Source organism: Rhamphochromis sp. 'chilingali' (assembly GCF_963969265.1).
Source record: "Rhamphochromis sp. 'chilingali' genome assembly, chromosome: 17".
Classification (NCBI taxonomy): Eukaryota; Metazoa; Chordata; class Actinopteri; order Cichliformes; family Cichlidae; genus Rhamphochromis; species Rhamphochromis sp. 'chilingali'.
This window is the reverse complement of record NC_137944.1, coordinates 28,888,949-28,903,063: the sequence shown is the minus strand read 5'-3', so window position 1 is coordinate 28,903,063 and position 14,115 is coordinate 28,888,949. Positions and strand designations below refer to the sequence as shown.

At 41.7% G+C, this 14,115-nt stretch overlaps 1 protein-coding gene across 1 annotated transcript; it reads left to right on the top strand.

Annotated features, from left to right (window-relative positions):
* The first annotated feature begins 196 nt into the window (after nt 1-196).
* ints8 (integrator complex subunit 8) lies at nt 197-14,023 on the top strand. The gene is made up of 28 exons (XM_080864009.1): nt 197-355; nt 1,354-1,492; nt 1,584-1,758; nt 1,891-2,031; nt 2,222-2,293; nt 2,794-2,845; nt 2,995-3,174; nt 3,271-3,378; nt 3,522-3,674; nt 3,807-3,907; nt 4,199-4,340; nt 4,466-4,536; nt 4,697-4,872; nt 8,421-8,551; nt 8,731-8,841; nt 8,960-9,164; nt 9,553-9,674; nt 10,199-10,383; nt 10,478-10,511; nt 10,595-10,654; nt 10,771-10,832; nt 11,566-11,684; nt 11,933-12,036; nt 12,146-12,196; nt 12,590-12,663; nt 12,739-12,803; nt 12,910-12,953; nt 13,788-14,023. The coding sequence occupies exons 2-28, from the start codon at nt 1,360-1,362 to the stop codon at nt 13,902-13,904; spliced, it is 2,988 nt and encodes a 995-aa protein (XP_080720135.1). The 5' UTR covers nt 197-355; nt 1,354-1,359; the 3' UTR covers nt 13,905-14,023.
* Nucleotides 14,024-14,115: the final 92 nt, after the last annotated feature.

The window sequence follows — 14,115 nt, the reverse complement described above, 5'->3', positions numbered from 1 at the left end:
CCCGACAAACATTTTAAATGATTGAGTTAAGTTTATAGTATAGGTCTTATTTTTCTTTTCCATTTCTAAATTCACTGTCAGACGTTTTAACGTCCGTGCAAATAACTCGTCCGACCCTAAAGTTTTATACGAATTGAACCAATGGGACCTGAACGCGGCATAAGTATGCGCAATCATGGCGCATTTTTGTGTGTCCTTGGCGACGAAGCGGAACCGGAATTACGAAGGAGATATGGCGCAGGGCACAATGAATTATGAGAGAATCAGTTAGTGTAGCTGGTCCAGCTCCTAATTTTGACATTTTGGTGCACATTTTGCCCTCCTGTCTTCTGAACGATCACTGTGCCCCGTTAAGGTAAGACAGTTGGTCCCTACATGCGCGGAACAACCGCCAAAATCTAGACGGCTAGCCGGAATATTAGCCAAAAGACTCCTGGCTCCAAACATAACACAGAATAGGAAGGTGGCGTGCGTTTGGTTTGTTTACAGTGGCAGCCCGAAACATCATCTGTAAGCGTGCATTCTTGTAGGTTCAATGGGTAAATCTGATGCCCCCGCCCAGTTAGGACGCCCCGTGAAAATGATTAGAGCTCTCTAAACAACTACTGAAAATTTTAGTGTTAGCTGCTCTGACAGGTGAAGCTATCTAACCTATTATGGAAGTAAATATCTAATAATAGTTACAATTATTTTGAAACTATAAATATTTTTGTTCACAAAATATGAAATTTTATATATATTTACCATCTCCAAGATTTTTAACGAGTGAAAGTAACATTACATGATTGTAAATATACTTAATTTCAAAGAGTGAAACGTAATTACAGAGTTTTTAATTAAGTATCAAAGGTTTAATGTACATCAAAAGGCCCTAACTGTTCAATATTACAAATACAGTCATGTGGAAAAGAAAGAAAAACTAAGTGCAACATATGATTCAGTAGTGTTTGGAAGCTTTAGCAGCAGTAACTTGATGCCATTTTTTTTTTTTATTACTTTCTGATGCTCTTCATGGAGCTGCTGAAGGAGGAAGAGAGGAAGGTCCTGGTGGAGCAGATTATCTTTGCCTGGTTCTGGTTGGTTTAAAGTTAAAAGAACAAATGATCATTTCATTTTTCCTGACAAAAATTCCCAAGAGAAGGTAGTACTGTTAACCTTACAGTCACCTGTTTATACACCAGTTCTCCTTAAGATGAGTGAACTAATCTAGTGTATAAGTATAATAGAAATAAAAATAAATACATTATGTGGTTTTTACTGACAAAGAACTTACATTAAAAACCCCAAACACTTTATATTTATCCTTAAGATCCATTCTAAATAAAGCTGATGTTCATATCTGCATATCTGCAGACGAGGATGAGTGCAGAAGCAGCAGACCGTGTGGCCGCTGTGACCAGCAGTCGGCCTGGCACGCCTCTTCAGACTTCCTGGTTTGAGTTTCTCCTCGACGACAGCCTGCTGGAGAAACACCTGCAGAAATCAAACCCAGGTTTGTTCAGCCTTACTCGTGAGTCCATCGTTTATTTTTAATGACATCTCATGGACTTGTAAAGGCTTGTTAATAACTGTTCTTTCTGCAGACCCAGCACCAGTGCAGCTCATCATCCAGTTCCTGGAGCAGGCGTCGAAGCCATCAGTGAATGAGCAGAATCAGGTCCAGCCTCCAGCCGACAACCGTCGGAACCGCACATTGAAGCTGCTTGCACTGAAAGTAGCTGCTCACATGAAATGGGATCTTGAGGTGCTTGAGAAAGGGTGAGTCAGAGTGTTTTAGATGGACATCTTTTGTTATCAGAGCGTGTTTACGAAAAAGCCAAGTGGAATATGTCTCAGCGTGTAATTTAACAAAAATTCCTATTATGCAATTCTCTAATACCTGCTCGGCAGATTGACCATTCCTGTGTTAAACATGCTGCTGAATGAACTCCTGTGTGTGAGCAAAGTGCCGCCAGGGGTGAAACATGTGGACCTGGACCTCTCTACTCTTCCTCCCACCACTGCCATGGCTGTCATCATCTACAACCGCTGGTGAGTGAGATGACTCTCTCCGAAAGCAGCTGTCATGAGCTCAGTGGTAAACTAGTAAAATGGACTATGGAAGTGTTTATTTATGTTTGTATCCAAGACTGTAAATGTAGATTAAAAGAGGATGCATGAATAGAGATTGTGGCAGAGAATTAACCACTCATTTGTCTCATTTATATTTTGTCTGTTAAAGGGCCATCAGAACAATTGTGCTGAGCAGCTTTCCAGAGAAACAAACCAAACCTGGACCCCACCAGATAAACATGTAAGTCCTTCTCCTTCCTCTTCCTCCCCTTTATCACTTATTGCATCCACACTTACATGTTTTTATTTTCAAATTTGTGTTATGCTATGTTACCACCTGCCTACCGCTCTGCTCCTGTGCTGGAGTTTTAGCCCCTCAAAGACTTTTAGAAGCACATCTGACGCTGTTTCAGTTTTAAATCTCTGGGATTGTGTTTTTGTGTTGCCAGCCAGACATTCAGACTTCTGAAAACATTGAGACATTGTTCTACCCACATTCATTTGCTGATTGGCTTTAATTAGTCACAAAATATTAATTTAAAATTCTCATTGAGACAGATCACTTTCATCTTATTTTAAAATTAAAATATTTTATTGTGTAAATATACACAATAAATAAAAAATGTACTTGTGCTCATCTAATTCTTTGTAAAAAATACCAACATCCAGGCTTAATTTTGCAAATTTAGTGAAAAATAAATCATGTATTCCACTGAATGCTTCTGTTGTGCCCTGATTTAGGTTGAATATTGTACAGCAGGAGAAAGAAATGACTGAAAACATCCTCACTGTGGTGAGTAAGCACCTTTTTTATGATCCATACATACTCTGTGAGTACATAAAACTATACCTTATTAATTATATTATTAGACATGTCATTTAAATTTCAGATAAACTAACAGCAGAAGTTGATACTATTTTTAAAATGTTTCATTCCTTCAGCTAAAGGAGCAGGCGGCTGATTCCATCAGTGTGCTGGAAGGAGCTGTGAGACTGAAGAAAGACTTCTACGTTCACACCATGAGGACTCTGGACCTGCTGGCCGCAGACACTGCTGCCAACGGAGAGACAGAGTCTTCGACCGCAGGGCTTCGCATCAGCGCCGATGAGCTGCACTGCCAGGTTGGCTGAGTGCACAGCGCTGTCTTTCTAGAACTCTAATCCTTCTGGAAAAAAAGTGAATTTTTCTTTGGAGTAATAGAAGGATTTGTGTTTCAGGTGCATTATGATTTAGGAGGCATTTTCTTCCATCAAGGCTGCACAGACCTGCCAATCTATGAGAAGGCTCGGGATCACTTCAGACAGACAAAGGAACTTTTAAAGAAGGTAATCATATTTTATCACAGCTTCAGTGACACAGTATGATTTAACTTTCTCAGGAGAGCCACAAGATGTAACTTTTCTCACAAAAGCTGCTGACATGGAGCTTTAGCAGTGGTTCAGTTTACCTTTTTCTCTACGCCTTTTAGCTAGACTCAACAGTTCATGTTCACCTGGATGAGAAGCGCCTGGCTGGATACTGGAACGCCTGTAGAGCTTTGACCGGAGACTGTGACCCCTCTGACCCCCAGACGACACCCTACGACCAGATTAACAGCCTGATCCGGGCTCACAACTACCCGGTCAGAGCAAACACATTGGAGAGATTTGAGTACTGCATTCTTATGAGTGTTGTGTTGCTTAGGCAGAAGTAGGTTGACATCACAAATAGGGGGCAAAAAATGGTTTGTAAACTCCACTTTAATTCTCTGCAGGCCGTCATTGAAGCCTTCATCAAAGACAACATATCGCGCAGTTTGCCAAACCACTTCAGACGGTCTGTTCTCCGGGAGTTCTTGTATAAAGTCCAACAAGGGTGAGGAAACAACAAAATCAAACCTCTCTGCACGCACTGCAGCTAGCACAGACTTCAGTCACTGATCCATAGAGAGTTGTTATGGTCTGTTCTTTCACTCATTCTACTTGTGGAAATACAGTTTCTGTGGTTTCTTTGTGGACCACAAATTTTCACCTTTAAGCCAACAGCTGGAATTGGTTAACACATTAAGCTGATATATACCATTAAATAGTCAATAATTTTGTAAAATAGTCTTGTAAAAGCATTTTATGCATTCATATTTTTGTGTAACATCCCATCTCCCTGCAGGGAATCAGGCCTGGATGAGGTGTGTCACAAACTCTGTGTCTGCAACGCCGTCCGCGACACTCTGGAAGGAGAGATCCTCAGCGTGCGTTTTCAGCAGCTGCTCCTTAAGCCTAGCAAACAAGTGGTGGACTTCATTTTAGAGGTACCTCAGTAAATTGTGACCTGTGGTTTTTACTTCAGTATTATATTAAGAACAGTTTTTCTTTCATGTAGTAAAAGTTGTTTAAAGCCACTGCAGATTACAGTCAGACTTTGTTTGTCCTGCAGGTGTGCACACGCTCGCTGGAAAAAGACCGTCCATCTGAGGCGTCCAGAAGAAACATGGCTAATTTCCTGAAGTGAGTCAGAGTCACTGTTTTCCATGCATTGGACAATTATATAGGAGGTTATCAAGGGTCTGCTACAGAGATGATGTCGGGCAACAATACATTATTCAAATTCTATACTTGATGATGATGATGAAGACTTTGTCTTCCTTCTAAACCTCTTATGGTGCAGGACTCTGTGTGAAAGCTTGGAGGACCTGTCTCTGGTGTTTGTGGTGTCATCCCATAAGCTCTTCATGGAGCTGCTGAAGGAGGAAGAGAGGAAGGTCCTGGTGGAGCAGATGAGGAAGCGGTCGGCCACAATCAACCTCAGTGCCAAACCTCTGCCTTCCTTCTACGACATTCCAGGTACGTGGCCGAGACTTCTTGTAATGGAGGAGGTCACTTTAAGAGGGATGGACTTGACCTCCTGACTATGAATAATGTAGATGATAAGGTGCTGACTCTATGAATCCACAATCTCAACAGGGTTGTCCGATAAGAACAGATGGCGTATCCACAAAATCCACTGCCACTCAGGTATCTGCCGTTCACTCATTTATTTAACAAGAATCCGAACCACACATCCATAATGTGAGTCAGGGGATTTAACAGGCTGTAAAATGCTATATGCCGTGTGGTGAGTGATGGTGTGGTTTCTGTTGGAAAGAACATAAGTCTTCCATAATTATGTGAACAGAGTGAATTAAATGTGTAATACAACAATACAAACAATAACGGATAGTGGAACATTCAACCAAAATAAGGGAGTGTCAACAAATGCTAATTTTACTATTTACATAAATCCTAACTAGGCACTTTACATTAGAGCTAACATGAGAAATTAGTGACGGTCCCTTAATGACCGCACGGCAGAGGCTGCTTCGCAGTAAACTGCAGTAACATTCGGTAAACAAAGGGTGCGCCACGGATTAAACTAGGGAGGATAATAGCCGCAGCAAAGAACAAACACGATAGAACACAGAAACTTACAGTCTCATGGACGCACACCGCTAACAGCATTAGAAGGAACGAAAATCCACATGGTGAGTAAAACTCTGCTGACTCTTCCCACCTGCAGCTCCGACCGAACTCTGTGCGTCGACGTGTGCGTAATGATGAGGTAGAATTGTGTCTTCAAAATTCAAATTTAAATTTTTATTTGTCACGTACACAGTCATACACAGTACGATATGCAGTGAAATGCTTAGACAACTGCTCGTGACCTAAAGGAAAAAAAAAAAAAAAAAGGAAAAGGCTATGAATAAGATAGGAAATAAATATGAAAAATTAAAAAGGGTAAATTTAACTAGGAAGGAATAAAATATAAATTAAAGTTGAAAATAAAATAACTGTACAACAAAATACACAATACACAGTATAGAACTATATAAGAATGTATGAAGAAGTATAAATAAATAAATATATACACAATAACAGCAGCTGTAGAAGTATTAACTGGAAATGAAGAATGTAGTGACCAGTGTTGTGCAATCCACATTATGTCTTGTGCAGTGCAAATATGCTCAAAGTGATCTAAGTGATGAAGTGAAAACAATGTCCAGAATGTCCAGTGTGTGTGTAAGAACTATATGTGTGGGTCAGGACTGTGTGGTGGTGTGATTGAGAGACCGTATCGCCTGCGGGAAGAAGCTCCTCCTCAGTCTCTCTGTGTTGGTCTTCAGGGAGCGGAATCGCTTTCCTGACCTCAACAGAGAGAACAGTCTGTTGTTGGGATGGCTGAGGTCCTTCACGATCTTCCTGGCCTTGGTCCAGCACCGCCTGCTGTAGATTGAGTGCAGGTCAGGGAGCTCAGAGCGAATATTGCGCTCAGCTGATCGCACAACCCTCTGTAGAGCTTGTCTGTCCTGCATGGTGCTGTTCCCGAACCAGGTTAAGATGTTTCCCGTCAGGATGCTCTCTATGGTGTAGGGCTGCCACAAACGATTATTTTGATAGTCGACTAGTCACCGATTATTTTTGCGATTAGTCGACTAATCAGATCATCATCCATTGGACGTACAGCGTACAGCTTATTGCACCAGCAGCATCTGCTCTTATATAACTATCATTAGCTTACAGCTTGAAGTGTTTGTGCTAACTAAAAATAAAGACAAGATGGTAGTTTATTAATTTTTAATGAAATTTGCAGATTGTTTCGGTGAAGTTTAATAAACTCCTTGCTTTCTAAAATATAACAGGACACCGGAGTATATTCTCCAGCATCTCACACTTCTGATAATCAGCTGTCTGCTTGACAGTTTTAGCTGTGCAAAAACTATAACTTTAATCTCAGCCAAACCGATTTACTCAGGAACAAATAAAATACTAAAGAAAGCCAAACAATAAAATTTTTAAGTTATCTAAGTGACTTATATATATGTTTAACCTGACTAGCGAAAGACGGCGGTGGGTTTGAAAACGATTTGCCGGGAGTCCGGTGTTCTCACGGCTCTAGTTAGCCTTGCCCCCGCCTAGCTAACGAGCTAGTGGGTAACAGACGTCTCCGAAAATGTCGGAGCGCTTTTGAAAATACGTGGTGTCTTGATAAACTGAGCAGATATTTGAGGTTTACACAGCTACATTCTCGCCTGAAAATATGTTAAACGTTTATTTTGTGACCCAGAAAGAATAATAAGAGTAAAGTTAAAACTAACTAGCTGCCGCCATTGTTGACAACTGCGCTGGGCTGCGCTATGAATTCTGGGACACAGCTTCTTCTTCTTCGGGGTTTAACGGCAGCTGGCATCCTTGGACATGCAGTGCTGCCATCTTCTGTTTCAGTCCGTTATTACACTCTTAAATCCTACTACTCATTCCTGCGTCCTTTGTGATCTTACAAAGCTTCAAACGATGCGTCGACTATTAAATTAGTCGTCGACGATTTTAATAGTCGACATAATCGTGACTAGTCGACTAATTGTGGCAGCCCTACTATGGTGCACGAGTAAAAGTTCCTGAGCACCTTGGAGGGCAGTTGGAAGTCTCTCAAGCGTCTGAGGTGGTAGAGACGCTGTCGGGCCTTTTTCACCACGGTGTTGATGTGACAGGACCATGACAGGTCCTGCGTGATGTGAACTCCGAGGCATTTGAAGCTGTCCACTCTCTCCACTGGGCACTCGTTGATGACAGGGGTCTGGTAGTTCCTCTCCTGCTTAGTGCTGAAGTCCACTATCAGCTCCTTTGTCTTACTGACGTTTAGAAGGAGGTTGTTCCTCTGGCACCAGTTCTCCAGATTCCTAATCTCCTTCAGGTAGGCCGTCTCGTTGTTATCAGAGATCAGGCCCACCATGACGGTGTCGTCAGCAAACTTGATGATGGTGGTGGAGCTGGTAGTGGTCACACAGTCATATGTGTACAAAGAGTACAGCAGGGGGCTCAGAACACACCCCTGGGGGGCTCCAGTGCTGAGAGTGGTGGAGGCTGAGACATGTCCGCCCATCCTTACTGCCTGTGGTCTGCCAGTTAGGAAGTTGGAGATCCACTGACACATAGATGAGCTGAGTCCCAGATGCTCCAGCTTGGTGGTGAGTGTGGAGGGAATTATGGTATTAAATGCAGAGCTGTAGTCTATGAAGAGCATTTTAACATAATTCCCCCTTCTAGTGTCCAAGTGAGTGAGTGATGGCATTGTCTGTGGAACGATTTGGACGGTAAGCGAACTGTAGTGGGTCCAGTGTGTCTGGTAGTGAAGAAATGATGAAGTCTAACCCTCTTCTGATTGGTGAAGAGAATGGGTTGCCTCACCGCTCATTGGCTAAACAGCAACAGTATGCTGATATCTTACTCCACAGGTGTGGCTCCGTTCGTGAGTTCTGCGAACTGGCTGGCCTTTTGTACACTTCTGCTACATAACACTGCCGCTTCTCCACATGAAAACCATGAGACATATTGAGGTTTGGTTCACTTCTTCACAGCTTCAGCGAGTGTGAACATTGGCCAGCTGGAGCAGCAGCTCATCCTTTCACTGGAGCCACGCAGGATCAGACAGATCCTCATTGAACTCCACGGCCTGGCTGAACGACCTTTCTGGAGGGTCAACAGCAAGGTCAGAGACATGAGCTCAACATTAATGCATTTAAGATATCTTGGATTGTGCTGGACTACAGTTTCTCACATATACACATATATACACACATTTGGAATAATTTTCAATCCTTACTTCTAACACACGAAACCAACCAAGATGATCTGAATTAACCTACCACTTCCTGTTTATATGAACAGTGGGAGGTTCCTCCAGACTACATTAATGTGATCCTCGGCATTAAAGACAACCTGACCAAGGACCTGGTTTATATCCTCATGGCCAAAGGACTCCACTGCATTTCAATAAAGGTCTGAGCCATTATCAACGCTCAGTGGGGCATAAATGTTATTTTAATAATTAAACGTTGTTATCCAATCATAGAGCATCACTTTTAACTGCTTAATACATGGAGCATGTTTTCCTCAGGACTTCGCCCATGCACGGCAGCTTTTCTCAGCCTGTCTGGAGCTCGTCACAGAGTTTTCCCCAAAGCTGAGGCAGGTGATGCTGAATGAGATCTTGCTGCTGGAGGTCCGCGCACACGAGGCGATGGCGGCCGAGGGGAGCAAGGAGCGGCCGCCCCCTGACTTGGTCAGCAGGGTCAGAGGTTACCTAGAGATGAGGATTCATGGTGAGTGAACAGCAGCGAGTGGAGTCACTCCAGTGTCAGCATCTTCAGGTTAAGTCTGTGATGGGAGAAAATCATTGTGGATCAGGCTTCATATACTACTATAAAATCTATTTCTAGGGCCCCAGTAAACAAATGTTCTAAACTAATGTCACTTACAAGAAGTTACAGATCTGGTCTTGCAGCTAGAAACATTTGTTTAAAAAAAAAAAAAAGGCACTATTAGGATACTTCTGCAAGAGTAGCATGTATCTCACTGTAAAAATAGACGTATGTCTGCTATCCATAAAAACTTCAGTTACCGATAAAGCAGAATAAACAGCTTCTAGGCCTTGTTATATAGCACCAATTCTGGAGGTGCAGTGAAGGATTTCCTGGTCTTTGTTTCCAGATCTGCCTCTACGTCAGGTGGTGGGAGAGGAGTGTGTCGCCTTCATGTTGAACTGGAGGGAGAACGACTACCTGACTCTGCAGGTGTCGCCGTCTCTGGTCATGAACAACCCGTACATCAAGGTAACACGTCTGTGTGCTTCTTTTTTTAACACTTTCATGAAATTTTCTCTTTCTAGCAGCTCCAGTGATGCTATTTCTGATATTCACCAACATGAAATTATAGCAAAGTTATCGACACAGTAGCTGACTGTCTGTAAGGTTTAAGGCTATTTAAATCCCAGCTGAGGCAGCTGAGACACTCTTCTGCAACTCAGAAGTCACAGCTCTATAAGAAAACTAAAAATCTTGAGTGATTACATAATGAACTAATTAATAAGTTGGTTTAAATTCATTTAAAAATAAGTTGTGGTACCAGATCCACTTAAAATTTTTCCACCAAGACACATGAAAGTCTGAGAGAGTGTATTCTCTCTCAGGATTGATTTGGTTATATTTAGGTACTGTGGGATTTCCAATAAATTACAATGCGACGTCTCGAGAACAAGGTGATGTAGGATTTTGAAACAGATACCATAGGTGTGTCTAGCGGTCGCCAGTATTTTTGCATTTTTCTTTATTAAATTTGTCCTGTTTTGTCCCGATAGCTTGGTCAGCTCCTGGCATCCACGTGTAAGGAGCTTCCAGGTCCTAAAGAAAGTCGGCGCACCGCCAAGGAGCTCTGGGATGTGGTGGTTCAGATCTGCAGCATCTCCATCCAACACAAGAGGAACAGCGACGGCCGAATTGGCCTCATTAAACAGAGAGAGTCCTCCATGGGCATCTTGCACAGGTATGATGTCATTTTAGGATTTAGAAACATTACAACATGTCTGAGATTCATGTAGCGTCACACTCATTCTGTTTTCTTAATGTGACTCCTCCAGGAGCAAATTCATCACTTTCACCAAGAAAATTAGAGTAAGTATCACCACATACCAACTTAAACACACTGTGGAAGAATAAATTAGCTGTTTACCTTGTGATTTGTCTTATTCTTACAGGAGCCACTGGTGCTGACGACTCTGATCTCACTGTTTGTGAGACTCCACAGTATAGTCAGGGTATGACTCTGAATTCATAAATAGAACACAGTAAAATGGAAAAATTGAGGGATTTCAGTGGTGCTGTAGTTTCTGTCTGCATCTTCAGCCCCTTGTTTTTTCTTCTTCTTCTTTAGGATGACATTGTAAATGAAGTTACTGCAGAACATCTCTCCATCTGGCCATCTTCTCTTCCAAAGTAGGAACGACTTTTCTATTTTACCTCATCTGTTTGTTTTAGCTGCACCAACTGTTTCTGCTACACTGCACTGGTCGGACTTAGTTACAGGACCGACACACAGGGATCTCTTTTCCTGTCCTCAACTCCTACAAGCTGAGAGAAATCTTTTAAAGCTTGTTTGAGCTACTGAAAAAATAAGAAATAAGAATTTTGAGTTGAGTGAATATGTGTGGTTTGGACTAGTTTGACTCCTGCACCCCTGCTTGTACATTGTCATTTTACTCTTTATTCATTGTGTTGATGCCTCTTCACACTAACAGCTTATAAGCAGAGGTTACTTTTCTTGTGAAAAAGTTACAGGAAGTACACTGTGCATGAAAAGCTGTCAGGTTATCTGCAGTTACAGATCTGTTTATTACGTTCTTAGTTCAGACTCTACTAGAGCAGCTTTGCATGACTCACAGTTCAGAATAATCCTTATTTGACTTGTACTGATGCTCCTCAGTTCATCCTCTGTGTGAACCAAGCTGTTTTCATTCCTTTGTCGTCAAGCCAACTTTCTTCTGATTGGCTAGCCTTCACAAACAGTTTGATATTAGGGGATATCATCTCTCTCTGACATCATAAACAATCAAAAGCAGCTGCACTATGACTGTAACTGTTAATATGAGAGGACATAAGGAAAAACATCCCCTTTAACAGCATGTACACAGCACGAAAAACTAAATGTTCCGATCTGTGTGTTGAGCAGCATACAGGCAGTGGATGTGGAAGCTGTGGCTGTGACAGTCAAGGAGTTGGTTTCCTATGCTCTCACTCTAAACCCCAATAACCAATCATGGCTTATCACACAAGCCGACATCTACTTTGGTAAGAACAATCACCACATCTCATCAACTCAGAGAACTTTCTTCACTGAATCAGTGAAATGTTGTCATTCCTTAGACAAAGGCTGACGTTTTTCCACCAATGTACTTGACGTTTGGACAGAAAGGAAAAATAAGATTGAAGTGACTTAAAAGAAATTTCACAGCAATTGCGAAACATTCCCTTAAGAAAGCATTTTCAGACACAGCCACCTGCAGCTTGAATAACAACTTTCATTTCTCCCTATGTAGTGACCAATCAGTACTCTGCAGCTCTGAACCTTTACCTGCAGGCTGGAGCTGTGTGCTCGGACTTCTTCACCAAAGCCGTCCCCCCCGACATCTACACTGACCAGGTAAAACACCGACTAATACCAGAGTGCACTACATAGTGAGCCTCTGCAGTTTGAGAGATATGAGAGCCGACTGACTCGCCTAACAGTAACACACCTGTTTTTATTTTAGGTTCTGAAGAGGATGATTAAATGCTGTTCAATGCTGAACTGCCACACACAGGTCAGAGGTCAAACTGCCTATTTGAGAAAGTGAACTAATGTTAGCTGCTGAGGAATTAATGAACATATTGTTGGATTGATGCAAGTGCCCACTTTGTTTTCCCCAGTATAATTTCATGAATAAAAGCTAGAAAGCTCCTCGTCCCTTCTTTGAACATTTAGCAGAACAAAATCAATATAACAGTATAATAATGATAGACCCTGATGAGAGAAAATATATCAGCTTTATTTGCTGATGAGAGTCAATAAGGCAAATCAACCAATACCATTGTTTGCCTCATTATTCCGTGCACCTCTGCTAAAGTATAAAGCCGACTGTAAGTGTCTCAGTGCTGACTGGTGTCTTACAGATGTAGCGAGTTGGAAGTAATGTGACATCTCTGATTCTCGTCAGGTTGCTGTTCTGTGCCAGTTTCTGAGAGAAGTCGACTACATGACAGCGTTCAAAGCGCTTCAGGAGCAGAACAGGTACGGCCCTGGAGGACACATTACATTACCCACAGAGCCATTCTTAATAACAGCTAGTATCCTCTCACATTACAGTCACGACGCCATGGACTCATTCTACGACTACATCTGGGACGTCACCATCCTGGAATATCTCACACGTATCCTTCATGTAACAATAATCACTGTTGGCTAAAACTTACTTTTTCTTTTCAAGGAATACATTCTCTCCAGTGTCTGTTTAGCTTCCTGATTTTTTTTGCTCAGATATTCACCACAAACGAGGAGAGACTGAGAAGAGACAAATAGCGGTAAGTCTTTATAACCCTACAGCTTATACCACGAAAGGCTGCGACCTGAAAAGCATCTCATACGTATAGATTTATGACTTCTCTTTTATGCAATAAAATCATAGAAGAATAATGCAGGAAGAGACCGGCAACAAAGTGACGACCAGCTAACGCTTGTCAATGACCACCCACATAAGCAGACTGGTTAATGTCTAATAAAAATAAAATACTTGTGAGGCATAAAAGGTCAAATTTAATCTGACATGCATTGTGAAACAAGAGTTACTGAGCAATGTTGAGCTTAAAGTTAGAGCTCAACTCTTTACCTGCCCAGATCTCTATGGTAACTTAAGCTGAATGTGCCACCTAGTCTGTAGCAGGTTATATTCAGAGTTATGGTTTTGAAATCTGGAAGCATCAATTTCACAGTATACAAGTGAAATATAATTATCTGCAATTAGAGCAGTGCAGCTCAGTCACATCCTCAGTGGACTTTGCATTCAGCTGGTGAAAGGTGTACAGAGGTTTTTAGAGTCCTAATCTGCTGCCACGTCTATTTTACACTGTTGGAACTGCAGCCAAATGAAACAGATTAGAAAGTTGATCTGTAACGTTTCAAGGAGGTTCATCAATTAATATTCAAATTTATATAAACTAAAGAGATTTCCACATGCTTTTATTAGGCTGTGGGAGAGAGACTTAAACACACTGAGTAACCTTAAACGTTCAGGTGTATGGACTGCAATAAAGAATTTATATAAAATGTTTGGAAGTGTAGAACCTGTAGGATTTTGTATATTTCCATAAGAATTCTCATAACAAAAACATAACCGATGTCTTCTCCCAACCCTTCAGATAAAAGCGATTGGACAGACAGAACTGAACACCAGTAATCCAGAGGAAGTGCTGCAGCTGGCTGCGCAGAAGAGGAAGAAGAGATTCCTGCAGGCGATGGCCAAACTGTACTTTTAGTAAACACACGAACCACTGTCAGATTTCACAGGGTGGGGATGAATATTTTATTTTGTGGTAACAAGTACATGGTAATTTGTATTATTTTCATCTTTTGCAATAAACTTATAAAATCAAAATGCCCTGAGTTAATCACATCAGGACCTGGTTCAGTTAATGCTTTGTTTGGGGTTTTTAAAAATTCACACTAGTACAGCATTCATTTTACTAT

Excerpts from the sequence above, each read along its gene's own strand:
- ints8 (XM_080864009.1), top strand. The coding sequence starts at position 1,360 with ATGAGTGCAGAAGCAGCAGACCGTGTGGCCGCTGTGACCAGCAGTCGG. Across the intron at positions 3,379-3,521 it reads CAAAGGAACTTTTAAAGAAG|CTAGACTCAACAGTTCATGT; the intron begins GTAATCATATTT and ends TACGCCTTTTAG. Across the intron at positions 4,341-4,465 it reads TGGTGGACTTCATTTTAGAG|GTGTGCACACGCTCGCTGGA; the intron begins GTACCTCAGTAA and ends TTTGTCCTGCAG.